At 40.6% G+C, this 27,215-nt stretch overlaps 1 protein-coding gene across 1 annotated transcript; it reads right to left on the bottom strand.

The window, feature by feature from the left end:
* Positions 1 to 636: 636 nt before the first annotated feature.
* On the bottom strand, positions 637 to 26,686 carry LOC139226637 (myosin-4). The gene is made up of 41 exons (XM_070857531.1): positions 26,669 to 26,686; positions 26,330 to 26,377; positions 25,301 to 25,516; positions 25,049 to 25,192; positions 24,811 to 24,967; positions 24,632 to 24,659; positions 24,387 to 24,498; positions 24,183 to 24,275; positions 23,949 to 24,012; positions 23,742 to 23,840; positions 22,781 to 22,884; positions 20,962 to 21,100; positions 19,508 to 19,626; positions 19,265 to 19,414; positions 18,986 to 19,156; positions 18,578 to 18,878; positions 18,403 to 18,473; positions 16,269 to 16,356; positions 15,975 to 16,092; positions 15,743 to 15,866; positions 15,422 to 15,558; positions 15,022 to 15,277; positions 14,692 to 14,934; positions 14,401 to 14,577; positions 14,158 to 14,303; positions 13,691 to 13,781; positions 13,194 to 13,583; positions 12,958 to 13,084; positions 12,744 to 12,862; positions 8,104 to 8,300; positions 7,834 to 8,017; positions 6,903 to 7,068; positions 6,544 to 6,668; positions 4,371 to 4,679; positions 3,894 to 4,097; positions 3,353 to 3,478; positions 3,049 to 3,219; positions 2,791 to 2,895; positions 2,583 to 2,678; positions 936 to 1,070; positions 637 to 761 (listed from the first exon to the last, which is right to left on the bottom strand). Exons 3-41 carry the CDS (start codon positions 25,499 to 25,501, stop codon positions 747 to 749), a joined length of 5,802 nt encoding a protein of 1,933 aa, XP_070713632.1. The 5' UTR covers positions 25,502 to 25,516; positions 26,330 to 26,377; positions 26,669 to 26,686; the 3' UTR covers positions 637 to 746.
* Positions 26,687 to 27,215: the final 529 nt, after the last annotated feature.

Below are 27,215 nucleotides of genomic sequence, written 5' to 3'. Positions count from 1 at the left end.
TCAGCTCAGGAACTTCACATTTGATTTTTCCTAGTCTTTTTCCCTCATGTCAAGACTGAGCAGTGATGTGTGGAGCAGTCATTAGCCCTGCCCTGGTGAGGATTCTTCAACAGTCACTGCAGCCTAAGCAGCAGCCAATAATAAAAGTTATGTTTTTTTTATACAAAATTATTCCTGTGGAGCCAGGAGGGGCAGAAATGCTTTTCCAACTCCATACTTTTCACAGTCGTTCCACTGTTGCCCTCTCTAAACCCGCTCCTGAGAATGACTTTCAGGCTGCTGCTGGCAAAGTCAGTGATCAACAATCTTCAAATCTGCGAGCTGCCCATGGAGGCAACACAGGTGCCGGCAGCCGGTGTTGTCTGTGGGACCAGACGAATTTGCACCGCATAATTTCAATGCTATAATAAAGACATGGCAGATTCTTGATTGCCAAGATTTCATATGCACCATTCTAAAGATATGGCAGATTCTTGATTAGCAAGATTTTATATGCACCATTCCAATAATTTTTCATTTTTATAGTCACACCAAACTTATGTTTGCAATGTAATTTTGTTGCCGTTTTTCTGTGCATCACTTTTTTCCTAGCATGATTATTGAATCATCGAACAATCATAAGATGACAAAGAAACATTTTTCAGAATTGCCATTTTATTTCTATGGACAGCACTACATTTATAAAACTATGTTACATGAAATACACATTTTGTGGATTTCTTCTTTGGATCATTTGAGATTGTCATTTACTCTTCAGCGGACTAAAAGGTAAAAAGAAAATGCAAATGGTTAAATCAATATAATGAAAAGATTGCTTTTAAGCATATTTATATTCTGTTTAACAACAGAAAGCTTTACCAACAATTGCAATTATTGTCAATGTTTCTTGAGCTGTATTATTGATGCAATTTTAAAATCAGTTGCATGTACTGTACCTTGACACTTATGTCACGGCTTTTAGTTCTAAGTTTGTTGACTTGAGACTCTGCAATGTCAGCGCGTTCCTCAGCTTCCTCCAGTTCATGCTGCACCTTCCTGAACTTGGAAAGGTGAACATTGGCCTGCTCCTCCTAAAGGGAATACAGTAAAATAAATGATCAGATTGCAGGCTAGAATATTGATCACAGGAGAATGTAAACTATCAGTGGAATAGTAAAAATGCGTGTTATTCACAGAGTTTTTGACAAAAGCCATTGTGTGTTTAGAGGGTGACTATCAGTTGTAGGACTGTGATCCACACATTTTGAGATTCCTAGTCCAACTACTCACAACATACACCAGCGTTTTATTCTTTGTGAGAGAAGATTGGATAGTGGACTAGTTTAGCACATTGTTCTTTTGCATCAGGGGCATCAGTTTGAATCCAACCTAGATTGGATGAAGGTTTCTGCTCACTGATAGGGCATTGGGTGTTGCAGTGGTCCCTGAAAATGGGCTATACTGCACATGTTTTACACCCATAAAACAGATACAATGTGATCTAATTTCTGCCCCAAAATGTCTTCAGGCAGGATGGAAGACAGTAATGAAATGAGAGGGGAATTAGGTAAAATGTCATAAAAATCTTTACTGGAAAAATGCTTGAGGACATCGCACTGGGTGCTACCAGTGCTGCCCTGAAGAGCAACAGGTCTACCCCACTCATTGCTAGAATTCTTTGAAAATGTAGTGGATGAAGACTACTAAGTGGATATCATTTATATTGATTTTCAGAAGAGATTTCAGGAACCATGTGTAAGTCTTTTAAAACAGCCAATTCCCGTGGAAAATAACAAATTGATGAGGTAGATTGAAAATTTCCTTGGCAGTAGAAAGTAGAAATTAAAATAAATGGAAGAGCTCTGTCACTTATGATTAGAGTTCTGAATGCCATATTCTAGGGTTCCTTCTGGTCACAATATTCTTAAATAATGATAATAAGCTTTATAATCAGATGATAAATATAAGGGAGATTAAAAGCAATCACAAAGATCTAGACCAATTAGTTACAATACGGAATGACACATTGATTTTAATATAAAAAGGGTAAACATGAAAGGTGAAGAATTTCAACGTGAATAATAATAAGTCACTGAAATCTTCTGCTTAATTTAATGTTGTTAAGAAAGAACTAATAAAATTCTGATATATGTCTCCAAGCACTCGAGTATAATGAAGTTATTATAATTGTATATAGATGGTTAACTCAAAATTATAATCCTGTGTGTAATTTTTGGGCACCTATTTCCAGAAAATATTGATGCAGTTGAGAGTTTAGTTAAGAGCGTAAATAATGATTCTGTACCTTAGTTCTGAGCCTAAGATATGAGTAGAAGCTTACAAAGCTGAATATGTACTTAGCGAACAGTATAGGATACATGGATCAGTGAAAGGAGATGGCCTGATAACCTAAATGAGCTATGCTTTCTGTGTAAACAAATTGATGATGTTCCTGACTTTCTGTTACTGTAGGTTGCCTGAGCATTTGATGATCTTTACACTGCAGAAAAAATCTCAAATATTTAAAATTTACATTTTAGTTTTACAAAATAATTTTCTCTATTTTTAAAGAATAAATGCATCTACTGTCCTCAGTTACTTACAGTCTCCTCAGATTGTCTCTTGTAGGCCTTAACCTTCATCTGCAGCTTGTCAACTAAGTCCTGTAATCTCAGCACATTCTTTCTGTCTTCTTCTGACTAAACAATGGAAAAGAGGCAACATTTATATCGATATTTTGTAAAAATGATTACTATTAGTTCCTACAATGGTGTGCCACTCCAAGTAATGAGCTTATGAACTGTACAATACCTGGTAGGACAGTTCCTTGACTCTTCTTTCATATTTGCGAACACCTTTGACAGCATCAGCACTTCGTTTCTGCTCAGCTTCCAGTTCATTTTCCAGCTCACGCACCTAAACCAGTCACCAATTGGTGTTAATTGTTTTACAGCCACGCAAGTTTCATGTTGCCTTTTAAATGATTATGTTCCTTATTTTGTTGCTAAATCCTCAACATATTCACAAGCTTCAGCATGCAGCATATAATAACACAATCTTGATGCTTACCCTAGACTCCAGTTTCTGGAGCTGTTTCTTTCCTCCTTTCATTGCCAGTTGCTCAGCCTCATCCAGACGATGCTGCAGGTCCTTCACTGTCTGCTCGAGATTCTTCTTCATTCGTTCAAGGTGAGCACTGGTATCCTGTTCCTTCTTCAGCTCTTCCGCCATCATGGCAGCCTTATAACAGTGAGGTAATTGGGCAAATCATTATTCAAGCTCAAGCTTGAAATAATATCAACAAAGTACTCGAACTGAGACAATCAGTAATTGTAATAAGATGAATAAATAGTTAAAATAACTTCTGACTTACATCTGTGATAGCCTTCTTTGCTTTATCTTCAGCATTTCTTGATTCCTGAATTGTTTCTTCCATTTCAGATTGGAGATGATTCAGGTCAGAATCCAGCTTCTTCTTCGTGTTGATGAGACTTGTGTTCTGCAGGAATCAATTTGTCAGAACTTGTTTTCTATGATGTCTAAACTGCAATAAAGACTGCAGCCTTGTTATTAATCCCCATGAAGGGCAATTGGGAGCCCAATTTAACATTTCGTGTTGCTGCTCAGGTTTCCCAGAGGTCGGAAACTCAGCACTGAAAGGAAGACAGGGGCTACAGCCACCTGTTGCTGGTATTTCCACCTATCAGCCAGCCATGTTATCCATTTGGTTGGCTGCCAGGTGGGAAACGGAACTAAAAATGTTAGTGAGGTCCTGCCGTTAACTTCGGCAGAAACACCCGCTCCCCAGCCTTGCCGGATTCTTTGGCCATTTTAGACCTCAACCACACCCTCTCCGTATATAACAGGACCTATGTGTCTGTATGGTTCAAATTAACATTGGTGTGTGGACAAACCTGAGAGTGCAGCAGCTGTACCCTCTCTGTGACATCAACAAGCTCTTGTTCAGCAATTTTGCGAGCTCTATCTGTCTGTTCCAGTGCTGCTCTCATTTCTTCAATCTCAGCCTGTTGCAGACCACTTCTGCGCTCAACCATGGCCAATTGTTCCTTCAAGTCTTCCTGGCTTCTGCAAGCATCATCCAGTTGTATCTGGGTATCCTATTTAGAATGTAGAAATATTTTGTGAGCAAATAGCGTAGTAAACTGCAATATTCATATATTAGCATAAATTAGAATAATACACTTTTTAGTGAAATCTAAGTCATTTGAATGATCTAAAACTGCTGACAAATTATAATTCCGGCATTTTTCTATTAAATTAGGTCATAGGAAAATATCATTAAATTTACTTAATTGACAGATGATTGCACAATATTTAGAGCTAGATTAAAACTAACTGTAAATCAGAAATAAATGCACTATTATACAGACCTTTAATTGACCCTGCAGGTTCCTGAGATGTTTCTGAGCTTCTGAAGCCTGACGATTAGCATGTCCCAACTGAATCTCCATTTCATTTAGATCGCCCTCCATTTTCTTTTTGATTCTTAAAGCATCATTTCTGCTCCTGACTTCAGACTCCAAGGCACTTTGCATTGTGTCTACAACCCTCTGGTGGTTCCTCTTCAGCTGATCAATCTCCTCATCTTTCTCAGCAATTTTCCTGTCAATTTCAGATTTTATTTGGTTCAGTTCTAGCTGAATACGGAGCATCTTGCTCTCTTCGTGTTCCAGAGAAGCCTAAAAAGGGCAGCACACATATTTTTGAACATTTCACACATTTTAGTCATAAAAGTTGCTTGCATTCTCTAAGATATTAGTGTGAATTAAATTGAGCACATAAATTGAGCACTGAAGTGCAATGTTGAGGGAGTGCTACACTGTCAGAGTTGCTGTCTTTTGGATGAGACGTTAAACCGAGGCCTGTCCTCTTGGGTGGATGTAAAAGTTCCTATGGCACTATTTTGAGCATAGGCGTTATCATCGGTGTCCCGGCCAATATTTATCCTCAATCAACATAACAAAAACAGATTATCTAGTCATTATCGCATTGCTGTTTGTGGGAGCTTGCTGTGCGCAAATTGGCTGTCGCATTTCTCATATTACAACAGTGACTACACTCCAAAGGTACTTCATTGGCTGTAAAGTGCTTTGAGATGTCCGGTGGTCGTGAAATGCACGATATAAATGTAAGTCTTTCTTTCTTTCATCAATCTTTCCAGACTATTATACTATGACATTACTTGAAGAGCAACCACCTAAGTAACAACTCCAAAAATTCTTATATTCTGCGCACAATGGTCACAGTGATTATCCTCTTGAATAACACCCAGAAATGGGCAGAACCAGGGCAGATAATAGAGGAAAAGGGGTCCCCAACTCAGCATATATAGAATGTTCCATCGCTCATCGCAGGAGCGTTATCAAACAATGTCTTCGTACTTCCCAATATTTAGTTGGAGGAAATTGCTGCACCTCCTGGGCTGTATGTTGGACAAGCAGCATGAAAAATCAGAAACAGTGGAGGATCCTGGAGTTATTATTTTGCTGTGCTCTTCCTCTATTTCCAGCCTTTGCCCTGTTCAATTTTTTGAAACAACAGCTTCACACTTTGGGAGCCTGCCCAGTTGCTCCAGCCAGCCCTTTTAAGAAGTTTCAGTGAATGAAATGCTGCAGCAGTTGATTTCCCTTCCACTCAGAGCACACTCGCAGGGAGGAGTGATACAAGCCTTGGGAAGTCAACTTGAATATAAAATTAACACGTCCCAGGAAAATGGAAGAGATTCACAGTGGTGTCAGAGCAGGAGACAGAAATACCATCTCGCCCCAATTCTGGTCGGAACCCCAATGATAAGGAACATCCAGGCTATCACACAGAAATATGATGTTAAAGATGAGGCCAGAATTTTCTTTTGAGGTCCTGATATAAAGTCAGTAATTGTGCAAAAATGCCAGCATCCAATCAGTACCTGGACATTCATCCCATTGTTGTTTTTACAACACTGTTGGTGCAGAGTGGTTGCCACATTTGCTTACATAATAAGTTGTTGCACTGCAAAATGAAATTCATGTTGTTAATTACTTTGAAACATTTTCATAATGTAATAAGCTGTTGTGTTGCTGAAAATATTATTATTGTAAGTAGCCAGAAAATGTTTGAAACTTCACAACCATCTATCTCTGCCACTTCAGGGCTGCATTCTAATATTGACCTCCTAATGTGAATATGCAAGAAAAAGAGTTGTAACTTTTGAGATTTAAAAGCTTATCATTTTGAAATGCAAAAATAGTAATCCATTTATATGGCTCAAAGGTATACTAACCAGTCATAAATGGCTGTATATAAATCCAGTGGTTTATCTGCTATTACAAAGTAATGCAAACTTTGCTAAGGAAAGATCATCCATAAATTACTTTCAGTGGATACCATTTAGACCATTTAAAGCGTTCCTTTGGAACTGATGCCTTTTAGATATTTCAATCAATTTTTAACCCTCTCCAATACCCAAGACTATTGTTGCAAGTGCATTTCATCATTTGACAAATACTACTGATCTAAATTTAGATTTCTAATGTGTACTGCTAAAATAATTATTAGTTTTACCTCTGCCTCCTCCAGAGCCGCCTGAATTTCACTCTTCTCCTGCTCAGCTGTCTTCTTTGCCTTTTCTAGTTCATGCAGGGCCTTGCTGCTTTCACCCAGCTGCTCAGTCAAATCAGAGATCTCCTCTGTTTTATGAAGCAAAATTGCAAATTATATCTATTTTAGCAGTGATAAAACTAAGATTACAAAAGAAGTAAGTGTATAATTATAATATTGATGTGAGACTGATTCATGGAGAGTATGAAGCACAGTGGGCAAGAATGGAATTTGACTATGGGTTTTAACTCCAAGGTAGACATTTATCAATTTAATATCAACATTTATAAATATTTAAATGACAAGGAATGTTTAATACTTACGCTGCAGATTCTTGTTCTCGCGTTTAAGAGTTTCAAGCTGATCCAGAGACTCCTCATATGCATTCTTCATTTTGAAGAGCTCAGTACTGAGACTGCGGGATTCCTTCAGAGCTGCTTCCAGTTCAGACTGGCCTTCCTCATATTTCTGTTTCCAATCTGCCAGAACCTTTATTGCATAATTGCAAAAGTTACAAATGAAATATGAGGATGTAGTTATATCTCAATAACAATTTGAAATGATGGCTGGAGAGTATGAAGTGCAGACTTCAACTTCAAGACTGGAATTATACTTTGGGCCGCAACCAATACCCTGCCTGTCATGACAAAACTTCATGCATGCATGTTTCAACAGATGCACAAAGGTCTGCTTCCCAATGACTATAATTTGTTAGGTTAGAGCAGGGGACAGCATTTGCTTTCTTATATTAAAAAGATCCAGTACTGAATTTTGAAGTACCTAGGAGATGAAATGCTCAGCCTAAGTACATTTTAAACATGTTTTCACACATAGGAAGAGGAGTAGGCTATTTAGCCCCTGGAGCTTGTTCCGTCATTCTATTAGATCACGGCTGATCTGTAGCTCAACTCCATTTATATGCCTTTTCTCCATATCCCTTCATAACTTCACCCAACAAAAAGCTATCAATCTCAACATTGAAAATTTTAATTGACCCAGCAGCCACAAACTTTTCAGGAAGAGAAAATTACACACCACCCATTGTGAACTGTATATGTTATTAGATAGGTACCTGGTGAGGCCTCATACACTTGCCGTTAGTCCATTCACGAATCAGGTCTAATCCTAATAGAGTTACACTGCCACTCTTATATATTTTCACAGCTGAAATTACTTAATATCAATATGAAAGTGGTATTGTAATTGTCTTTAGAATGACAGAGAAAGGGAAACATTGAGACAACATACTCTTACCTTGTCAAAGTTTCTCTGTTTCTTGTCAAGAGCTGCTGCTGCTGAATTTGCCCTCTCTACATCTATCATAAGATCTTCCACTTCACCCTGCAATCTCTGTTTTGTCTTTTCCAATGAAGCACATTTAGAATTCACAGCCTCAATGTGCTCTTCTGCATCCTGCAAACGCTGAGCAAGTTTTTTCCTGAGAAGTACAAAACCAAAGATGTTGTAGTATCATCCCACTGAACATGTTGTATGAAGCAAACTTCTAATTTTATTATCACATACTTGGCTTCCTCCAGTTCCTCTGTGCGCTGGATTGCATCAGTTTCATATTTTGTTCTCCACTGAGCTACTTCGCTGTTGGCCTTGGACATGCCACGCTGGAGCTCAGCCTTTGCCTCCTGTTCCTCTTCATATTGTTCACGGAGCAAATCACAGTCATGGCGGGCGGATTGCAGAGCATGTGCCAAGGCACCCTTAGCCTGAAATAATTACCAAGTTGGATGAAGAAATAATTGTTAATATTTCTATAATTATTAGTGTGTTATTGAACCGTGATACTTTGCTTATGGTCACTAATGTGTCTCTACTTATTTGTAGAATAACTCCACAAGGCCTAGTGCTGTGCTTGAACTGCTGTGACCTTAGTCTCTTTATTTCTGCAGAGTGCCTTCACCGCGTAGTGCCCAGCCTTTTATACAGCTCCTGCCTGGGCCTCCAACTCACAGTTGCACCCTCTAGTGGTACCAGCATAGTATATACACAGAGTATACATATATGACAACATTCCCCCCCCAAAGTCTTTGATGCGAGTTAGTTACAGGTTGAGGCGATCCGGAACTCTGCACTCCCTAGTTGATCGTCTGAGTATCACTTCTGGCATGGGTGAGTTGGTTGGGCCACTGCTCTCTTGCAGCGCTGTTGGTCATACTGGACTGTTGGAGATGGTGGGATCATCCTCGTGGTTGGCAGCTCGGTCTGTTGCTGATTGGGTGTGTGTAGATGGATCACTGAAGGTAAGGTCCTCTCCCGGTAGTTCCTGGTTACCTGTAAATCGCAATTTGGTCTGGTCCAAATGCTTTCTGCATGTTTGTCCGTTAAGCAGTTTGACAACAAACACTTTATTTCCCTCCTTGGCTGAAACAGTTGCCAGCGACCCATTTGGGGCCATGACCGTGATTCAGCACAAACACCGGGTCGTTTACAATAATGTCGCATGATACAGCTGCGCGATCATGGTACATGTTTTGCTGAGAACGCCTGGTTTCCACCTGATCGTTGAAGTCAGGGTGGACTAACGAGAACCCGGTTTTGAGTGCACGTTTCATTAGTAGGGGGGGCCCCGGTAAGCGAGTGGGGTCGTATCCTGTAATTGATCAGCCCTCAGGATAGGCAGGTTTGTAAGGAGCCCTGCTCTGCTTTATGGTTTGGACTGCCCGCTCCGCTTGGCCGTTGGATGTGGGCTTGAACGGGGCAGACCTGACATGCTTGATGCCATTGTGGGTCATGAATTCATTGAATTCCAAGCTGGTGAAACACGGACCATTGTCGCTGACCGGGCATGACATGGTTGGCGAACATGGCCCTGAGGCTTTCAGTGGTGGCGGTGGAGGTGCTGGATGCCATTATTGCACATTCGATCCAATTAGAGTAGGCGTCCACTACAACAAAGAACATTTTTCCTAGAAAGGAACCCACATAGTCTACATGGATCCTGGACCATGGTTTTGAGGGCCAGGACCACAAACTGAGTGGAGCCTCCTTGGGGGCATTGCTCAATTGTGAGCAAGTGTTACACTGGCGCACGCACGACTCCAAGTCCGAATCAATGCTGGGCCACCAGACGTGGAACCTGGCAATAGCCTTCATCATGACTATGCATGGGTGGGCACTGTGTAGGTCACATATGAAGATTATCCTGCCTTTTTTTGGCAGGATGACGCGGTTGCCCCATAAGAGGCAATCCGATTGGATGGACATTTCTTCTTTACGACGGTGAAACGGCTTTATCTCGTCTTGCATTTCTCTTGGGACCGCTGACCAGCCCCCATTGAGGACGTAACTTTTTACAAGAGATAACACGGGGTCCTGGTTGATCCAGGTCCTGATCCGGCGGGCCATTACAGGTGACCCTTCGATTTCGAAGACGTCCATGACCAGGCACAGGTCTGCGGGCTCTGCCAGTTCCACCCTGGTGGTGGGCAACGGTAGCCGGCTGAGGGCATCGGCGCAGTTCTCAGTGTCTGGCCTGTGGCAGATTGTATAATTGTAGGCCAACAATGTTAGTGCCCATCTTTGGATTCACGACGAAGCATTGGTGTTTATGCCTTTGCTTTCTGAAAACAGTGAGATTAGGGGCTTGTGGTCAGTTTCTAACACGAACCCGAGTCTGAACAAATACTGGTGCATTTTTTTTTAACCCATAGACACAGGCCAAAGCCTCCTTCCATAAGCTCTTTCGGCCTTGGATAGACTTCTAGATGCATATGCAACCGATTGGAGTTTGCCCGCTACATTTGCATGCTGTAAAACACACCCGACACCATACGATGACGCGTCACACGCTAAAACTAGACATTTACCTGTCATACAATACACGCAACTTGTTCGAACACAGCAAGTTTCTGGCCTTTTTGAAGGTGGCCTCTTGATTTTGACGCCAAACCCAGTCATCTCCCTTGCGTAGTAACTTATGCAACGGTTCGAGTAAGGTGCTTAACCTTGGAAGTTACCGAAATAGTTGAGGAGTCCCAGGAACGAGTGCAGCTCCGTTACATTTCATGACATTTCGTATTCTTGATGGTCTCTGTCTTCAAGTCCGTGGGCCTGATGCCATCTGCCTCAATCTTCCTCCCCAGCAATTCTACCTCTAGCGCCAGGAAGACACACTTGGATCGTTTCAGCCGGAGTCCGACTCTGTTTAGTCGACTTAAAACCTCTTGCAGGTTGTGCAGGTGTTTGGTGGTGTCTTGACCAGTGATTAGGATATCATCCTGAAATACAACGGTGCATGGAACTGATTTCAAGAGACTTTCCATGTTCCTTTGGAAGATGGCTGCAGCCGAGCGGATCCCGACCGGACACCTGTTAATTTTTTTCGACGACTCAGCCAGCTCCTGGGTCATGTAAGTAGAGGTTAGATCCAGCTTGGTGAACGCCTTTCCCTCTGCTAATGACACAAAGAGATCATCGGCTTTGGGTAGCGGGTACTGGTTCTGTAATTAAACTCGGTTGATCGTTACCTTGTAGTCGCCGCAGATTCTGACTGTGCCATCGCTCTTTAGTACCGGAACAATCGGGCTGGCCCACTCGTTGAATTCGACTAGTGATACGATTCGCTCGGATTGAAGTCTGTCCAATTCGATCTCCACTTTCTCCCTCATCATGTAAGGGACTGCTCGAGCCTTGTGATGAACAGGCCTCGAGGACCAAGTGGATCTGCACTTTGGCACCTGTGAAGTTGCCGATGCCTGGTTCAAATAAGGATGGCAACTTGCTCAGCACTTGAGCACAGGAATCATCGTCCACTGAAGATAATGCTTTGACGTTTTCCCAGTTCCACCGAATCTTCCCCATCCAGCTTCTACCAAGCAGCGTTGGCCCGTTGCCTGGTACAACCCACAGTGGCAATTCGTGTATCTCTCCATTATAGGATACTTTTACGTTCACACTGCCGATAACTGGGATCAGTTCCTTGGTGTAAGTGCGCAGCTTGTCTGAATCGGGCTCAGCTTGGGTCTTTGTTCTTTGGTGCCCCACAGCCTCTCAAATGCCTTCTGGCTCATGAGACTGACTCGCCCCCGTATCCAACTCCATGGAAACAGGAATGCCATTTATCTTGACTCTCATTATCATGGGGGGACTTTTTGATAGTGAAGGTGTGCACCCTGTGTACTGCTTCCTCGGGCTGAGTCGCCTCTCTAGCTTGTACTTTATGATCCTTGCTGGATTGGAAACCTCCTGCCGACTCCTCTGCCATGTTTTGAGTCGCAGTTCTTCTGCACATTCACTGTGGGTGGCCCTTTTGGCCGCAGCCTTTGCACACAGTGTCTGAATCGACACAGATGGGCCCGATAGTTACTCCCGCAACGCCAGCATGTGAAACGATTCACATTTACACCCTTTGGCGGTCTCTGAGTCAGACTAATTCTTTGATCAACAGTTATTTTCTGCACAGTACTTGCCAGTGAGTTTTGATTCTGGGAGAATCTCAACATTGAGGTCGTGAACGCCTGGCTTAAGGTGATAGTCCACTTCACATCCCATCCCGTTGCGGAAACGTCCCGCAACACATAGTTGAGGAGTTCGCCAAATTCGCACGGTTTCGCGCGTCTTCGTAGGTCTGCGACATATTCCGTTAAATCCTGGCCCTCGGTGCGGCGGCGTATGTAAAGCGATACCTGGCCAGCGAAACCTGAGTAAAGGCTTCACCCTCTGTAAACTTTTCTAAACTATCAACGACAACCATCTCTGTGTGTAAGTCCATGATCTGTACTCGTCGCCAATTAACGTGTCTCTACTTATCTGTAGAATAACTCCATGAGGCCTAGTGCTGTGCTTGAACTGCTGTGACCTTAAACTCTTTATTCCTGCAGAGTGCGTTCACCGCGTGGTGCCCAGCCTTTTATACAGCTCCTACCTGGGCCTCCCACAGTTGCATCCTTTAGTGGTACCAGCATAGTATATACACAGAGTATACGTATATGACGGTCATGATGAATAGAAATAGCTCCACTTCCAAAAACAGCATCTTAAGTCAATCACTAGACAACCACATCACAAATGTAATATTTTATATTGTTGCAATTTGAAAAATTTCAATTGTTGCAAAAGTAAATTCTCAAACACATGGAAATTCTTTTACATTAATGTAAAGGTTTTCTTCTAAAACTAAAGGGGAAGATTTACTTAAATTATTCAGTTACCTTTGTTTCTTCCTCCAGCTGCCTCTTGAGCTCCTCAAGCTGTTGAGCATATCCTTGTTTACCTCTTGTCAGCTGAGATACCAAGGCTTCCTTCTCCTCTACCTGGCGATTCAGTTCACCTGCAAATCAGAAGAGGTTGCGAGCAAAAAGGTTACAAAATAACATAGTATTTTCTAGACACCTTACAATAAATAGTTATAGAACTGATAAATACCATTTTCCGTTCCAAGGCGAGCTTTATGAGTTGATAAATCATTGATCAAACGTTGATGCTCATCGTGTTTGGCCTTCAGTTCGCCGACCTGGTCCTCAAAAGACCGGGACAGCTTCTCAAGGTTCGCCTGAAACCAAAATTCCCAATTCTCAAAAGATTCAAAACCAAACGTTTAACAATTATTAACTAAAGATAATATATGAAGAAATAGAGCTTAGCAACATTCTGAACCGCACCTTAGCTTTGGATACAGATTCCATGTTACTGGCGACGTCATCAATTTCCATCTTCAGCTCACTCTTTTCCTTCTCAAGTTTCTGTTTCACACGTTGCAGGTTATCGATTTGTTCCCCAAGTTCTGCAACGGTATCAGCCTGCTTCTTACGAAGAGCAGCAGCTGTGGCTTCATGCTGTAGGGTAGATTCTTCCAGATCGCGGCGCATTTTCTGAAATTCTGCTTCACGCTTCTTGTTCATTTCAATCTGTGCTGAAGTTGCACCTCCAGCTTCTTCTAGTCGCTCACTGATCTCTTCAAGTTCCCGAGCAAGATCAGCTCTCTGTTTCTCAGCCTTAGCACGAGAGGCACGCTCAGCTTCAATTTCTTCCTCAAGCTCCTCAATGCGAGCCTTAAAATAAATTTGTGTTGATTATAATCTTAGAACAAGTAACATTAGTTCTTACATTTAATATTTATAAAGGTAGCATCGATAACTTCACTGGCCATCTACATCACCTGTAATTCTTTAATCTTTTTCTGTAGTTGGGAAGCCAAAGCCTGCTCATCTTCAACTTTGCTTTGAAGCTGGCTGATTTCAAATTCCTTCCTTTAATAATAAGAGTGAAAAGTTAAGTTAAACCATTCTATTAATGAATTTCTGTATGATTAATGAACTCACAAGAAACCTTTTTATTTTCATTGACATGCTGCTGAAGCAATAAATTATATAATAACTAGGAGATATTTAGAAAGCAATCTTAATTCTCGAGTTAACACCATATTACTCTCTATTAGGAGAACGCTTGTTAAACCATGACACCAACTTAGGTACACCAGGTCAATCACATGGTCAGGTTAATGAAAATCTTTTGACAGAAGTGTCAATATCTGCAATAACAATATCCTGATCAACAGGACAGATTGGTTAAGAATTTAAGCAAAGGGATTTGAAACAAAGGACTTCTTATAAGTTAAATACTGACTTTTTTAGCTTCTCATCCAATTGCTGCTTATCATTCTCCAAATCCATTGTGACTTCTTGCGACAGCTTCAAGTCACCTTCAAGCTTCCTCTTGGAGCGTTCAAGATCCATGCGAAGTTTCTTCTCCTGTTCTAGAGAACCTTCAAGCTATCAGAGGAAAAAAAAACATTTTTATCAGAACTTGCTTCAAAAAATTACCATATTCTCAAATCCATTTGACGTAGTTGTGTTTAAGAACACTTACATCATCAACTTGTTGTTCCAACTTAGTCTTTGTTTTGGTTAGAGTATTGACTTTGTCTTCCTCGGCCTGGAGATCATCCAAAGTCTGCTGATGGGCCTCTTGGAGGGCTTTCTTTTCCTTTGTTACTTTAGCGATGTTTTCATCGAGACTAGCCATCTCTTCAGTGAGGTTTTTAACCTATGTTCACCAAAAAACAAAATGTATAGAAGAATGTCATGCAGGTAATCACCAGGTATGAAATTCCTTTCATGAGTTGTATATTTATTGTACATAAAAATCACCTATTCATACCTTGTTCTCAGTGGCATGTTTTTCTTTTTCAACTTTGGCTAAAGTGAGCTCCAAGTCATCAATATCTTTCTTCAGTTCAGAACACTCATCCTCCAGTTTTCTCTTCTTAGCTGTGAGTTCAGCGTTTATCTCCTCTTCATCTTCCAATCTTTCATTAGCTTCCTTCACTTTAGCCTCCAGTTGAATTTTATTTTTAATCAGTCCCTCACATCTTTCTTCCGCGTCTGCCAGAGTTTCACCTTCCTGCAAAAAAATTATACGATGAATTATATCAGGTTACAGTTTTTATAATTTGTATACAGAATATTTTAAGACTGTGAATGTTGATACCGATTGGACTTGGAGTAGGAGATCATTCTTTTCTTGTACAAAAGCCACCATTTTCTCTTCTAATTCCTTCCTTCGTGCTTCAGATTTGGCAAGTGCCTCCTTAGTTTTCTCAAACTCATCTTTCATGTTCGCCATTTCCTTTTCAGTTTCAGCACTCTTCAAAAGAGGTTTGATCTTGAAATATAATTGCATCCATGGCCAGTGTTTGACATTCGTGAATGCACGGATGTTGTACTGTAGAGTGTACAGTGCTTCCCTAATGGAAACAGTTAAACAGGAGAACACAGTTCATAACAAACCTTCTTCAGCTTTTGCGTAAGAGTAAAATGTAATAGTGTTATACAAAATATTTTTTTACTGGGAAATACATTTTGGGATGGTCATACATGATGATATTTACCTCCTTTCCATCATTCTCTTAAATTCAACCCTCATTAAAAATCCACGGCAAAGAGCCTGGGTGCCGGTAACGAGTTGTGCCAACTTTTCATCTCTCATCTCTTCAAGTGTACCCAAGAGACCAGCCTTGAAGAACACCTTAAATAAGTGAACAATGTGAAAAATAGGTTTAGTTTTCCGAAGGTACATTGGAGACTGGCAAATTATTTTGCTTGCCATTTCCACTTTTTGCCATTTATATTATATAGTTGTGTGTGTGGTAGTGGTTGGGGTGGGAGGGGGGGTGGGCTAGGGAGAGGAGTTAAGTTTCAAATATATTTACCTTAGTGTGTCCAAATTTGTACTGGGTATGATCTACATCAATAGATCCCAACAGTTTCTCAGAAGCCTTCTTGCTATCAATGAATTGACCTTCGGGAATGGCACTTGCATTAAGAACCCTGTATCTGTTGTATTAAAGTTTTAAGCACATTAGGTTTCTTCCCCCTATTTCAACCACATATACTCAGCATTTTGATAAACAGACAACTGATGTTGAGATTGAGATTCATTACCTTTGCTTGAAGTCACCATAGAGGATTCTGCTTGGGAATCCCTTTCTGCAGATTCTGATACCTTCCAGCACACCATTGCACCTCAGCTGGTGTATGACAAGTTGGTTTTCCATTTCACCTGTTGGATGTAACGTAACCATTAAAACATAATAAAGTAGTTGATCTTTTTCATGGCATTCTGCCCAGTTCAAAACCGTTATCTGCAACCATTACTAATTTCACATGATTTATATTCACTATATGAAAACATACTATTTTACAAAATGTAGAGTATAGAAAGGGAATTACTCTTACCTGGTGTCTTTGTCTCGTTGGGGATTAAACAACGCACAAAATGTGGATGCGTAGTTCTCAGGTTAGCCATCAGCTTGCCTAAGTTTTCCTGTGAGGTGCACAAGAAAGTAATATAGATCACAGATACATAAAAAATAGGTGCAGGAGTAGGCCATTCGGTCCTTCGAGCCTGCACCACCATTCAATAAGATCATGGCTGATCTTTCACCTCAGTACCCCTTTCCTGCTTTCTCTCCATACCGCTTAATTCCCTTTAGCCATAAGGGCCACATCTAATTCGCTCTTGAATATATCCAACGAACTGGCATCAACAACTCTCTGCGGTAGGGAATTCCACAGATTAACAACTCTGAGTAAAGAAGTTGCTCCTCATCTCAGTCCTAAATGGCTTACCCCTTATCCTTAGACTGTGTTCCCTGGTTCTGGACTGCCCCAACATCGGGAACATTCTTCCTGCATCTAACTTGTACAGTCCCGTCAGAATTTTATATGTTTCTATGAGATCCCCTCTCATCCTTCTACGCTCCAGTGAATAAAGACCCAGTCGATCCAGTCTCTCCTCATATGTCAGATCACCTATCCCGGGAATCAGTCTGGTGAACCTTCGCTGCACTCCTTCAATAGCAAGAACGTCCTTCCTCAGATTAGGAGACCAATACTGAACACAAGATTCTAGGTGAGGCCTCACCAAGGCCCTGTATAGCTGCAGTAAGACCTCCCTGCTCCTATACTCAAAACGCATAGCTATCAAGGCCAACATACCATTTGACTTCTTCACCGCCTGCTGTACCTGCATGTCAACTTTCAATGACTGATGTATCATGACACCCAGGTCTCGTTGCACCTCCCCTTTTCCTAATCTGCCGCCATTCAGATAATATTCTGCCTTCGAGTTTTTGCCCCCAAAGTGGATAACCTCATATTTATCCACATTATACTGCATCTGCCATGCATTTGCCCACTCACCTAACCTGTCCAAGTCACCCTGCAGCCTCTTAGCGTCCTCCTCGCAGCTCACAACGCCACCCAGTTTAGTGTCATCTGCAAACTTGGAGATATTACACTCAATTTCTTCATCTAAATCATTAATGCCTGCCATTCTGAAAAGGACCCATTTATCCCAACACTCTGCATCCTGTCTGCCAACCAGTTCTCCATCCACGTCAGTACATTATCCCCAATACCATGTGCTTTAATTCTGCAAACCAATCTCTTGTGTGGGACCTTGTCAAAAGCCTTTTGAAAGTCCAAATACATCACATCCACTGGTTCTCCCTTGTCCACTCAACTAGTTACATCCTCAAAACATTCCAGAAGATTTGTCAAGCATGATTTCCCTTTCATAAATCCATGCTGACTTAGACCGATCCTGTCACTGCTTTCCAAATGCGCTGTTATTTCATCTTTAATAATTGATTCCAACATTTTCCCCATTATTGATGTCAGGCTAACTGGTCTATAATTACACATTTTCTCTCCCTCCTTTTTTAAAATGTGGTGTTCCAGTCCATAGGAACTGATCCAGATTCAATAGACTGTTGGAAAATGATCACCAATACATCCACTATTTCTGGGGCCACTTCCTTAAGTACTCTGGGATGCAGACTATCATGCCCTGGGGATTTATCGGCCTTCAATCCCATCAATTTCCCTAACACAATTTCCCGCCTAATAAGAATATCCTTCAGTTCCTCCTTCTCACTAGACCCTCGGGTCCCCTAGTATTTCCGGAAGGTTATTTGTGTCTTCCTTCGTGAAGACAGAACCAAAGTATTTGTTCAACTAGTCTTTCATTTCTTTGTTCCGCATTATAAATTCACCTGAATCTGACTGCAAGGGACCTATGTTTGTCTTCACTAATCTTTTTCTCTTCACATTTCTATAGAAGCTTTTGCAGTCAGTTTTTATGTTCCCGGCAAGTTTCCTCTCATACTCTATTTTCCCCCTCCTAATTAAACCCTTTGTCCTCCTCTGCTGAATTATAAATTTCTCCCAGTCCTTCCCATAATACAGGACTGATCTATTTATTAATCATATTTGGCACACTTATATCAATGTTTTGCTAATCCACTGATATTTATTAAACCTTAGTTCACGACAGATTGATAAATCCACATGTAAGAGAAAATCATACCCTGAACAGAGCAGACACTGTCTGGAAGGAACCACCCTTCTTTTTGCCAGCTTTCTTGCCAGAGGTTTCAGCTACAAAAAAGCAACACATTTGTTTGGTTTAAACTGATTAGGAAAGGGAAGAATACAATGTTAACAAAAAGGAATATTAATATTTGAGCGTAATAGAGTTTTACCTTCAGCACTTGCAGCATAGAGAACACCCAAAAGTTTTACTGATGATTTCTGGAACAGTCCAATTACAGTTTCATTCAAGGGGTCCTTGTTCTTATCCAGCCAGCCAGTAATGTTGTAGTCCACATTGCCAGCATAATGAGCCAGTGAGAAGTGAGCTTCAGGCTTTCCTTTGACAGGCTTCGGTTTAAGGAAGTTGTTTGACTTTCCAAGATGCTGGTCATACAGTTTATTCTTGAAAGAAGTGTCTGAGGCCTTGGGGAACATGCACTCCTCTTCCAGGATTGAGAAGATACCCATGGGCTGTGGCAATGACAATGTTTATTGACATTGAGACATTGCAATTAATAAATTGGTGCCTATATAAATCTATTTCAACTCATATTAATGTCATACATGATCTGACTTACCTTTTCAATGAGTTCAATGCAGGCAGCCAGATCCATACCAAAGTCAATGAATTCCCATTCAATTCCTTCCTTCTTGTACTCTTCTTGTTCCAGAACGAACATGTGGTGGTTGAAGAACTGCTGCAGTTTCTCATTAGTGAAGTTGATACATAACTGTTCCAAGCTGTTGTACTGAAGATATAGAGCAATTTAAGGTGTTATTTAATCATTGGATTGCCTTTTTAGTGCTGTTCATTTTAAGTAATTTATTTTGTTGATATTTATGTTTCTGATTCTTACATCAAAAATTTCGAACCCAGCAATATCCAGCACACCAATGAAAAACTGTCTGGCCTGTTTTGTGTCCAATTGCTGATTGATACGGATAACCATCCACAAGAACATTTTCTCAAAAATAGATTTGGCAAGGGCACCAACTGAGTTGTAGACCTGAAAGAATACAATATACAGTTTAACCAAAAGCAGCAACCTAAATTAAATATTTTAAATGTTTACACACAGTATTTTACTTGGAAACTGTACCTGCTGAACAGTCTGGCCTTTGGTCACAAATTCATTGCCAACTTTTACTCGTGGAAAGCATAAAGCTTTTAGCAAATCTGCAGAGTTGAGGCCGGTCAGGTAAGCAACCTTGTCGGCATCTAACAAAACATATAGAGCAATTGAGTATATTTGTGTATAGCATCTACTTTTGTATTTAGAATACTGTTGTGCAATAAAAATTGAGAAGTTAGGTTTTCTATCTTTAATTAAGATGCCTTACATATATGTTGACCTTTAGATCCTGCATTTTAATGCAGTAGTCAAGACAAAAATGCTGTACAGATGGCAGCATGGCAAAAGGAGATTTTTGTTCTTGCATCAAATAGTGAAAATTACTGTCAAATATTTTTTATGAGACATTAAATGGACAGGGTAAAATGAAGTCAGAACTTGCATTTAAACAATAGTGTATCATGTTCACAGGATGTCTCAAACAATTTACAACCAAAGGATTACTTTTGAAATGTAGCCATCATTGTTACAACCCTCCAAGATTTCGGTGTTCCTCCAATTCTGGATTCTTGTGCTTCCCGGATTTAAATCACTCCACCATTGGCAGCCGTGCCTTTACCTGCCAAGGTCCTAAGCTCCGGAATTCCCTCCGTAAACCTCTCCTCCTCTCTACCTCTCTTTCCTCCTTTAAGATGCTCCTTAAAACCTACTTTGACTAAGCTTTTGGTTATCTGTCCTAATATCTCATGTGGCTTGGTGTCAAATTTGGTTTGATAACACTCCTCTGACGTGCTTTTTGACATTTTACTGAGTTAAAGGTGCTATATAAATACAAGTTGTTGTTATATTTCTTGTTAAACGTAACTTAAAAATTGGCTTCTGTCATTTGTCAAGGTTCAGCTAAATTATGAGCTGTTCTGATTGATCCAGATTTTCCAGTGGAGTCTGGTGGTTTCTCCTCTTGCTGCTGAAGTATGTATATAGAAACCAATTAGGTCAATGGCTGTGAACAACAGCTAAAAGTATTGGGAGAAACTCCAAGCCATAGTAGTCCGCTTGCATGATTCATAATCGTGCTGTCTAACGTATAGAAATGATGATGTGAAATTGCAGGGTACAAATACCAAAGAGAGGTCCCAAAGCCTTCAGCTTACAGAAATAGTTGATTTGCTGGCCAACATTGCTTAGCATGAGATAAACTGGTTAAAGGAACAGTGGTCTCTATCTCTGCAATATAATTGGTATAAGAGACCACAATACCACCCCACAAACATACAGACACTAGAATAATATAGGAGACGCAGGCAATACCTTCCAAATTTAGTAATACTTCCTCAAATTAAATAATGCCAATATATCACAATACAACTTTGATAAAGTTTAGACTGTAAATTGAAATAAATGATGCATTTGATGAAATATTATTTTGAATATTTAAATCTTAGTAAATAATGCTAAAGTGAAATGTATGAAACTCTTACCTTCTGTGCCATCGGGCTCAGCCTGCTCTTCACGTTGTTTTTGCTTGAATTTCATGTTACCAAAGTGCATGACTGCACCAGTGAGTTTGTAGATGCCCCATTTCTCATCAATTACGAAGCCCAGGATATCGATAGCACTCTTTAAATCAAATAATAGACTTAGAATCCAACAGCAAGACTAATATACTGAAACAGTTTTACCTACTTCGTTGTTGAAACTTTTGAAATTTACTTTAAAACATTTCATGCCGGGACTTCTACTTCAAAATTTCTTGAAAATTTCTAAATTTCATCTTCCTTACTAACAGTGCGGACAAACACTGCTAGTGTCATCTTTCTTAATGATCCTCATTCATTTTTAGAGTGGAAGCATGTCTTCCTCGATTCCGAGGGACTGCCTACGATGATGAATTATCCTTATTTATTAACATTTAATAGCACCTTCTTTCTAGACATGTCCATCTTTATTGGAAAAATGGATTATTGGTGCTGGTCAGGGTAAGAAAATAAAAATAAAGATGTCCGTCCAATTCCCACCGCATCAGCCTACTCCCAATCGTTAGCAAAGTGTGAAAGGGGTCGTCAACAGTGCTATTAAGCAGCACTTACTCCCCAATAGGCTGCTCACTGATGTTCAGTTTGGATTCTGCCAGGACCACTCGGCTTCAGACCTCATTACTGCCTTGATCCAAATATGGACAAAAAAGCTGAATTCCAGAGATGAGGTGACAGAGACGTACCTTTAAATCAAGGCAGCATTTGATCAGGTATGGCTTCAAGGTGCCTTATTAAAATTAAAGTCAATGGGAATATGGGGAAATACTCTCTACTGACTGTAATCATATCGAGCACAAAGGAAGATGGTTGTGTTTGTTAGAGGCCATTCACGTCAGCCCCAGGATATTGATGTAGGAGTTCCTCAGGGCAGTGTCCTAGGCCCAACCATCTTTAACTGCTTCATTGATGACCTACACTCCATCATAAGGTCAGAAGTAGTGATGTTCCCTTATGATTGCACAGTGTTAAGTTCCATTCACAAATCCTCAGTTAATGAAGCAAACTGTGCCCATATGCAGCAAGACCTGGACAACATTCAGGATTGGGCTGATTAGTGGCAAAGAGCATTTGTGCCATATAAATGCAAGGCAATGACCATCTCCAACAGGTGAGTCTAACCATCTCCCCTTGGCATTCAAAAGCATTACCATTGTCAAATACTCCACCATCAACTTCCTGGGGATCACCATTGACCAGAAATTTAACTGGACCAGTCACATAAATACTGTGGCTATAAGAGCAGGTCAGAGGCTGGGTATTCTGTGGCAAATGACTCACCTCATGATTCCACAAAGCCTTTCCACTATCTACAAGGCACAAGTCAGGAGTGTGATGGAGAACTCTCCACTTGCCTGGACGAGTGCAACTCCAAAAACACTCAAGAAGCTCGACACCATCCAGGACAAAACAGTTTGCTTGATTGGCACCCGAACCACACCATAAACATTCATTCTTTCCACTACCAATGCACCATGTCTGCAGTGTGTACCATCTACAAGATGCATGGTAGCAACTCGCCAAGGCATTTTTTACAGCACCTCCCAACAACCTGTAGCACCTAGAAGGACAAGGGCAGCAGATATATGGGAACACCACCACCACCAAGTCACACACCATCCTGACTTGGAAATATATTATCGTTCCATCATCGACATTGGAATAAACATGGATTATTGATTTTGGCTGTCTAAACCTGTACATGCCTTACAATGCATAAGTTGGATTAAGAAAAGAAAATACAAGTTGTACAGCTGATACTCACGTCAGTCGCCATCAATTCTTCTGTATCGTCAATGCTCTTGACACTAATCTCACCCTGACTGATGAATGGATAATCATAGGGGTTGGTGGTAATGAGACAAGATTCTGAGGAAAACAAAATAAATGCTTTGTCGAAATGCATGCTTTGTGATCAACTGAATAAAAAGTAGCGTAAGTATCACCAATTTTACAGTTAGATTTCCCATCTTCCATTCAGCCAACTTGTCAAACTCCATTTTTATTCAACATTGTAGTCACAATACTAAAATACGATTGAAAGCATTTTGTGGGTCGCCCAGACCTGTGTGAGAACACCACCACAGGTCGGGGCTATAAATAGAGTTGGAGCGCCGGGCCCTAGAAGATCGTGGCGGAGGTGCGACGAATGGGGGTATGGGGCCCAGAAGAGCCGAGGGCCCAGGAGCAGCACGGACTTGCTCACACTGCGATATGTGTGCGCACTAGGTCCGTGCAGCAGAGCAGGTCTCCAGTCGTTCTGGTTAATCCTTGCCACTGGATAAAGGCCTAGCTCTGTCAAGCCCATGTGGTGGCTGATGTGCAATGGTCACCACGCATTAAAAAAAATTCATGCACAGGCATCTTCCACCCTCTCAATTGGAATTCAGGACTGGAACATTGGGTCCTTCATTGAACCATCTGTGAACTCTTGTGGAAGCAAGTCATCCTCGTTGGAGGGACCACCTATGATGGTGATGAGACAAGAGATACATTCATAAAAGTCAAGTCAGATTCAGGTAAGGTTGAAAGAAAATTAGGGAAATAACATCGTATGAAATTGTAATAGGTCATACTAGAATGTTATTTATGTCGATATATTTATAGGCTGAAATAAAGTTATATTGCAATCATTAACGTATCATAATATGTTAGAACTATTCATCCCCATGTTAGCAGAGAACAAAAAAATGAAGGTAGCAACATTCCAAAACTTCCATCCTTACCAACAATTTCTGGCTTATGGTTGGTCATCATCTGGTAGAAAATGTGGTAACTCCTTTCAGCTTTCAGTTGGAATGTTACTCTGGATTTTTCCAGTAGATCTGAAGAGACATGTACACATAAAAATGTAGATTTACTGAAGAACCAGTCTACCTCGCAACAACTTGATTTACGGCTGATATTTACAAATCAAGTTCAACGGCACTTACAAGTTTCAATATCAGCGGAAGCTAGTTTCCCGGTGGCACCGAAGTGAATTCTGATGAATTTACCCTTGAAATGTAAAGTTTATTCAAGTCAGAGATTTGAAACACGATTTCACAACACGCGCACAATATAATTGTGTTACTGAAATATATTGATTGTTACACTGGATTGTTAATCAATATCGTGCACGCTATGACATAACAGATGCAACTGTGGGAAATAGTCAAGAAACTTACGAAGCGAGACGAGTTATCATTTCTCACTGTCTTGGCATTACCAAAGGCTTCCAGCAACGGGTTAGCCTGGATGATTTGATCCTCCAGTGACCCCTGCAGAAATACTTTTGATTACCACGAGTTGGAGCATTTACCACGAGAAGAAATGAATTGCAGCTAAACAACAAGCAAATCCCACAATGTATTGTATCAGTTTTGTCTTACCTGTATCTTCCCAGGTTGATCCTCCTTCTTCTTGTCAGTAGTGCATGCAACTGATGCAAAGTACTGGATGACACGTTTCGTGTTCACAGTCTTTCCAGCACCAGATTCTCCGCTGCAAGAGGTGGGAGTAGAAAATGAAAAAAACTTAGCGTACTAAAAAAATATTTATAAAGGCTAGAGTCAATTAGAATTCTATCAGATAACAACCAACATCCAGGGGGATATATTAAACCAGCAACACTTACGTGATCAAGATGGACTGGTTTTCACGATCTGTAAATAAGACGATCACAAGATCAACGTTCAGTTCGGACAACAGAGAGAATGTTGCATAACTTTGTTCCGTGATTCTGGGTTCAACGAGAATCAAGAATAATTCCGCGCTGGAGAGCAAAAAAACTGTAAGAAAAACCTACATACTTACCGGTTGACATGGCCTGATAAGCATTGTCAGAGATGGAGAAGATGTGGGGAGGAGCCTCTTGACGCTTCTTGCCTCTGTAACCAGTCACGACCTCGGGATCGTACACTGGCAACCACTTGTAGGGGTTTACAGTGACACAGAACAGGCCAGAGTAGGTCTAACGTCGGAGAAAGGAATTAAGAAATTTTAATTATTCAATTATCGTTTTCATTTTGCAATCTGAAGCTATTGTACTTACGTAGATCATCCAGGCTGCATAACGCTCTTTGAGGTTATACAACACAGTGGCTTCATTCAGGTGGGTCATCATGGCCATGTCTTCGATTTTATCGAATTTTGGAGGGTTCATTGGGAAGACTTCATCTTCTTTAACAGTTACGGTCTGAAAAATAATCGACAGACTTATGTTATTTAACGAAATGCGGCTTTCGTGAAGGCAACAAGACCTTTCAGAATGATTTATTTATTTATTTTAAAATTTTCAACTGACCCTCTTGTCATTGGTCTCCACGGTGGCTTTGCCACCCTCCTTGCTCTTGACGGTACCTTTAACGTACAATTCTTTTGGGTCGATGACAAAGCAGGCAGTTTTTGCATCGAATGGTCGATTCTGAGCTTCCAATCTTTCTTTATCAGTCTTACGCAAAAACTGCGCCGCCTTTCCAAACACTGCCATTTCCGCGTCCCCCATGGCTTCGCTTTACTGCTGAAATGTATGTGCATATTTATAAATAATACAAATCCAATCCAAGCCAAAAAAAAGATTAACATACACTAAACTGTCTTACCGAAATTTAAATCTCCTGGTATAAATACTTTGCATTCTGCCCCTTCCCATAATTCAATGATAGTGCACCTTTCTAGTTTGAATTGTCGCACAAACCAAAACGGTCTCAGCTTGGACCCGTGCTGAGTTACTCCTTGTGTGAAAGCAGAGCCTCAATCTCGCGCTCAGCACTTTATCCTGGAGTTCCTGCTCCCAATGGTTACTTTCCAATTTGATGTTTCAAGGGTCGCTAGGGCAATAGTGTGACACATTTATCTGCTTTGTAAAATATATTTGTTCAATCTGATGGAATCATGCATTTCATGTATTGGTCAAACCTCCTCCTTCTCCAATGTTTAAACTAGCTCAATACTGTTAAGAGTTCTATCTGTGCACATATTTTATCCACCGGGTATACATGACTTTCTTACTCAATGTCCTCTCCCAGAAAGTTTCTTGTGGTTGGGCATTGTCATTGAAATATGACAGTTATTTTATTTCCCACTAGCCGCCTTTATTACAGCACCGGATGGATTCAACAGGTGATTCCCCTCTCCCCACCCCTCATCGATTTGTTTTCTGCTATTAACATGTCATATAAATTTATATATTTGCAAAAATGCATATGAATGCATTGTTCAATAACATTTGTGTGAGTAACCTAAATTGTATTAAATGGCAACTGTCCTGATGTGGAGGCGTCACTCCCCTGGAAAGTTCTAAAATAATAGGTTGAACTTTGTGGAAGCTTACCTTGATGATCTCCACACCAAAAGAAAAACGGCTTCCGCAGCACCTGCACTGGAAAATAAATACAAGTAAAACATTAACTTGATATCAATTGTTAAAAAATAATTTATCCTAAACCACTGAAATTACTGTGCACTTCATGTTTCAACTTGCGGGTATAAGTTACGACCTTTGCATTAGAAAGTACTACACTCTGCACTATTATCACGTCAAACGTTTCACACATGTTAAGACCGCTGAATAATGGAATAATGCATTGACAACATGACTATTAAAAGTTCAAAATACTAGCAACAAGATTTTTGTTAATGAGAAACCCAGCAGTGTCCCTGGAGTACATACGGTGAAGCTGAGAGAGTGGCTGATTGGCAACGTTCCCTTGCGTATCTTTATAGATAACTTTCTGCTGACACAGCAAAGCAAACCTCTATATTTGGTATACAAAGGGCTAACCACCAGGCCTGCTTACCCCATCAACTCTCGCTTTCTCATCTGAGGTTATTTTTAAGAATACAACGTCAGTCGGTCCATATGGGAAAAAAATGTATTGGAGTGCCACCCGCCAGGAATGTCTGGAAAAACTAGAATGTAAGATTGTATTTAATCAAGTATAAATATTTAATTAAGAACCTTTCAGTAATCTGTTGCAGAGTTTATTAGTAAAGCACATTTGGTGTTTTATTTTAAGCAGTTTTTAAGGTGACTGGTTATTAATATTTGGTGTACTCGTTACGGTGTTCATTCATATCAAATAACTCAATGGTGGTTTATTTTCCATCACGCTAAATCTCTTCACGTTCTCGACATCATTCCTTCAAGGTTAGAGGGAATGTAGGTTTACAGCTCAGTAGGTTCCGGAATCTGATCTCAATTATTGAAATCTTCAGAT

Source organism: Pristiophorus japonicus, chromosome 16 (assembly GCF_044704955.1).
Source record: "Pristiophorus japonicus isolate sPriJap1 chromosome 16, sPriJap1.hap1, whole genome shotgun sequence".
In the NCBI taxonomy this organism is placed as follows: domain Eukaryota; kingdom Metazoa; phylum Chordata; class Chondrichthyes; family Pristiophoridae; genus Pristiophorus; species Pristiophorus japonicus.
Note: the sequence above shows the minus strand (reverse complement) of the source record. Positions and strands in the feature narration are given on the sequence as shown.

Excerpts from the sequence above, each read along its gene's own strand:
- LOC139226637 (XM_070857531.1), bottom strand. The coding sequence starts at position 25,501 with ATGGGGGACGCGGAAATGGCAGTGTTTGGAAAGGCGGCGCAGTTTTTG. Across the intron at positions 24,499-24,631 it reads AACCAGTCCATCTTGATCAC|CGGAGAATCTGGTGCTGGAA; the intron begins GTAAGTGTTGCT and ends CACCTCTTGCAG. Across the intron at positions 21,101-22,780 it reads AAGAATTGATGGCGACTGAC|AGTGCTATCGATATCCTGGG; the intron begins GTGAGTATCAGC and ends TTTGATTTAAAG.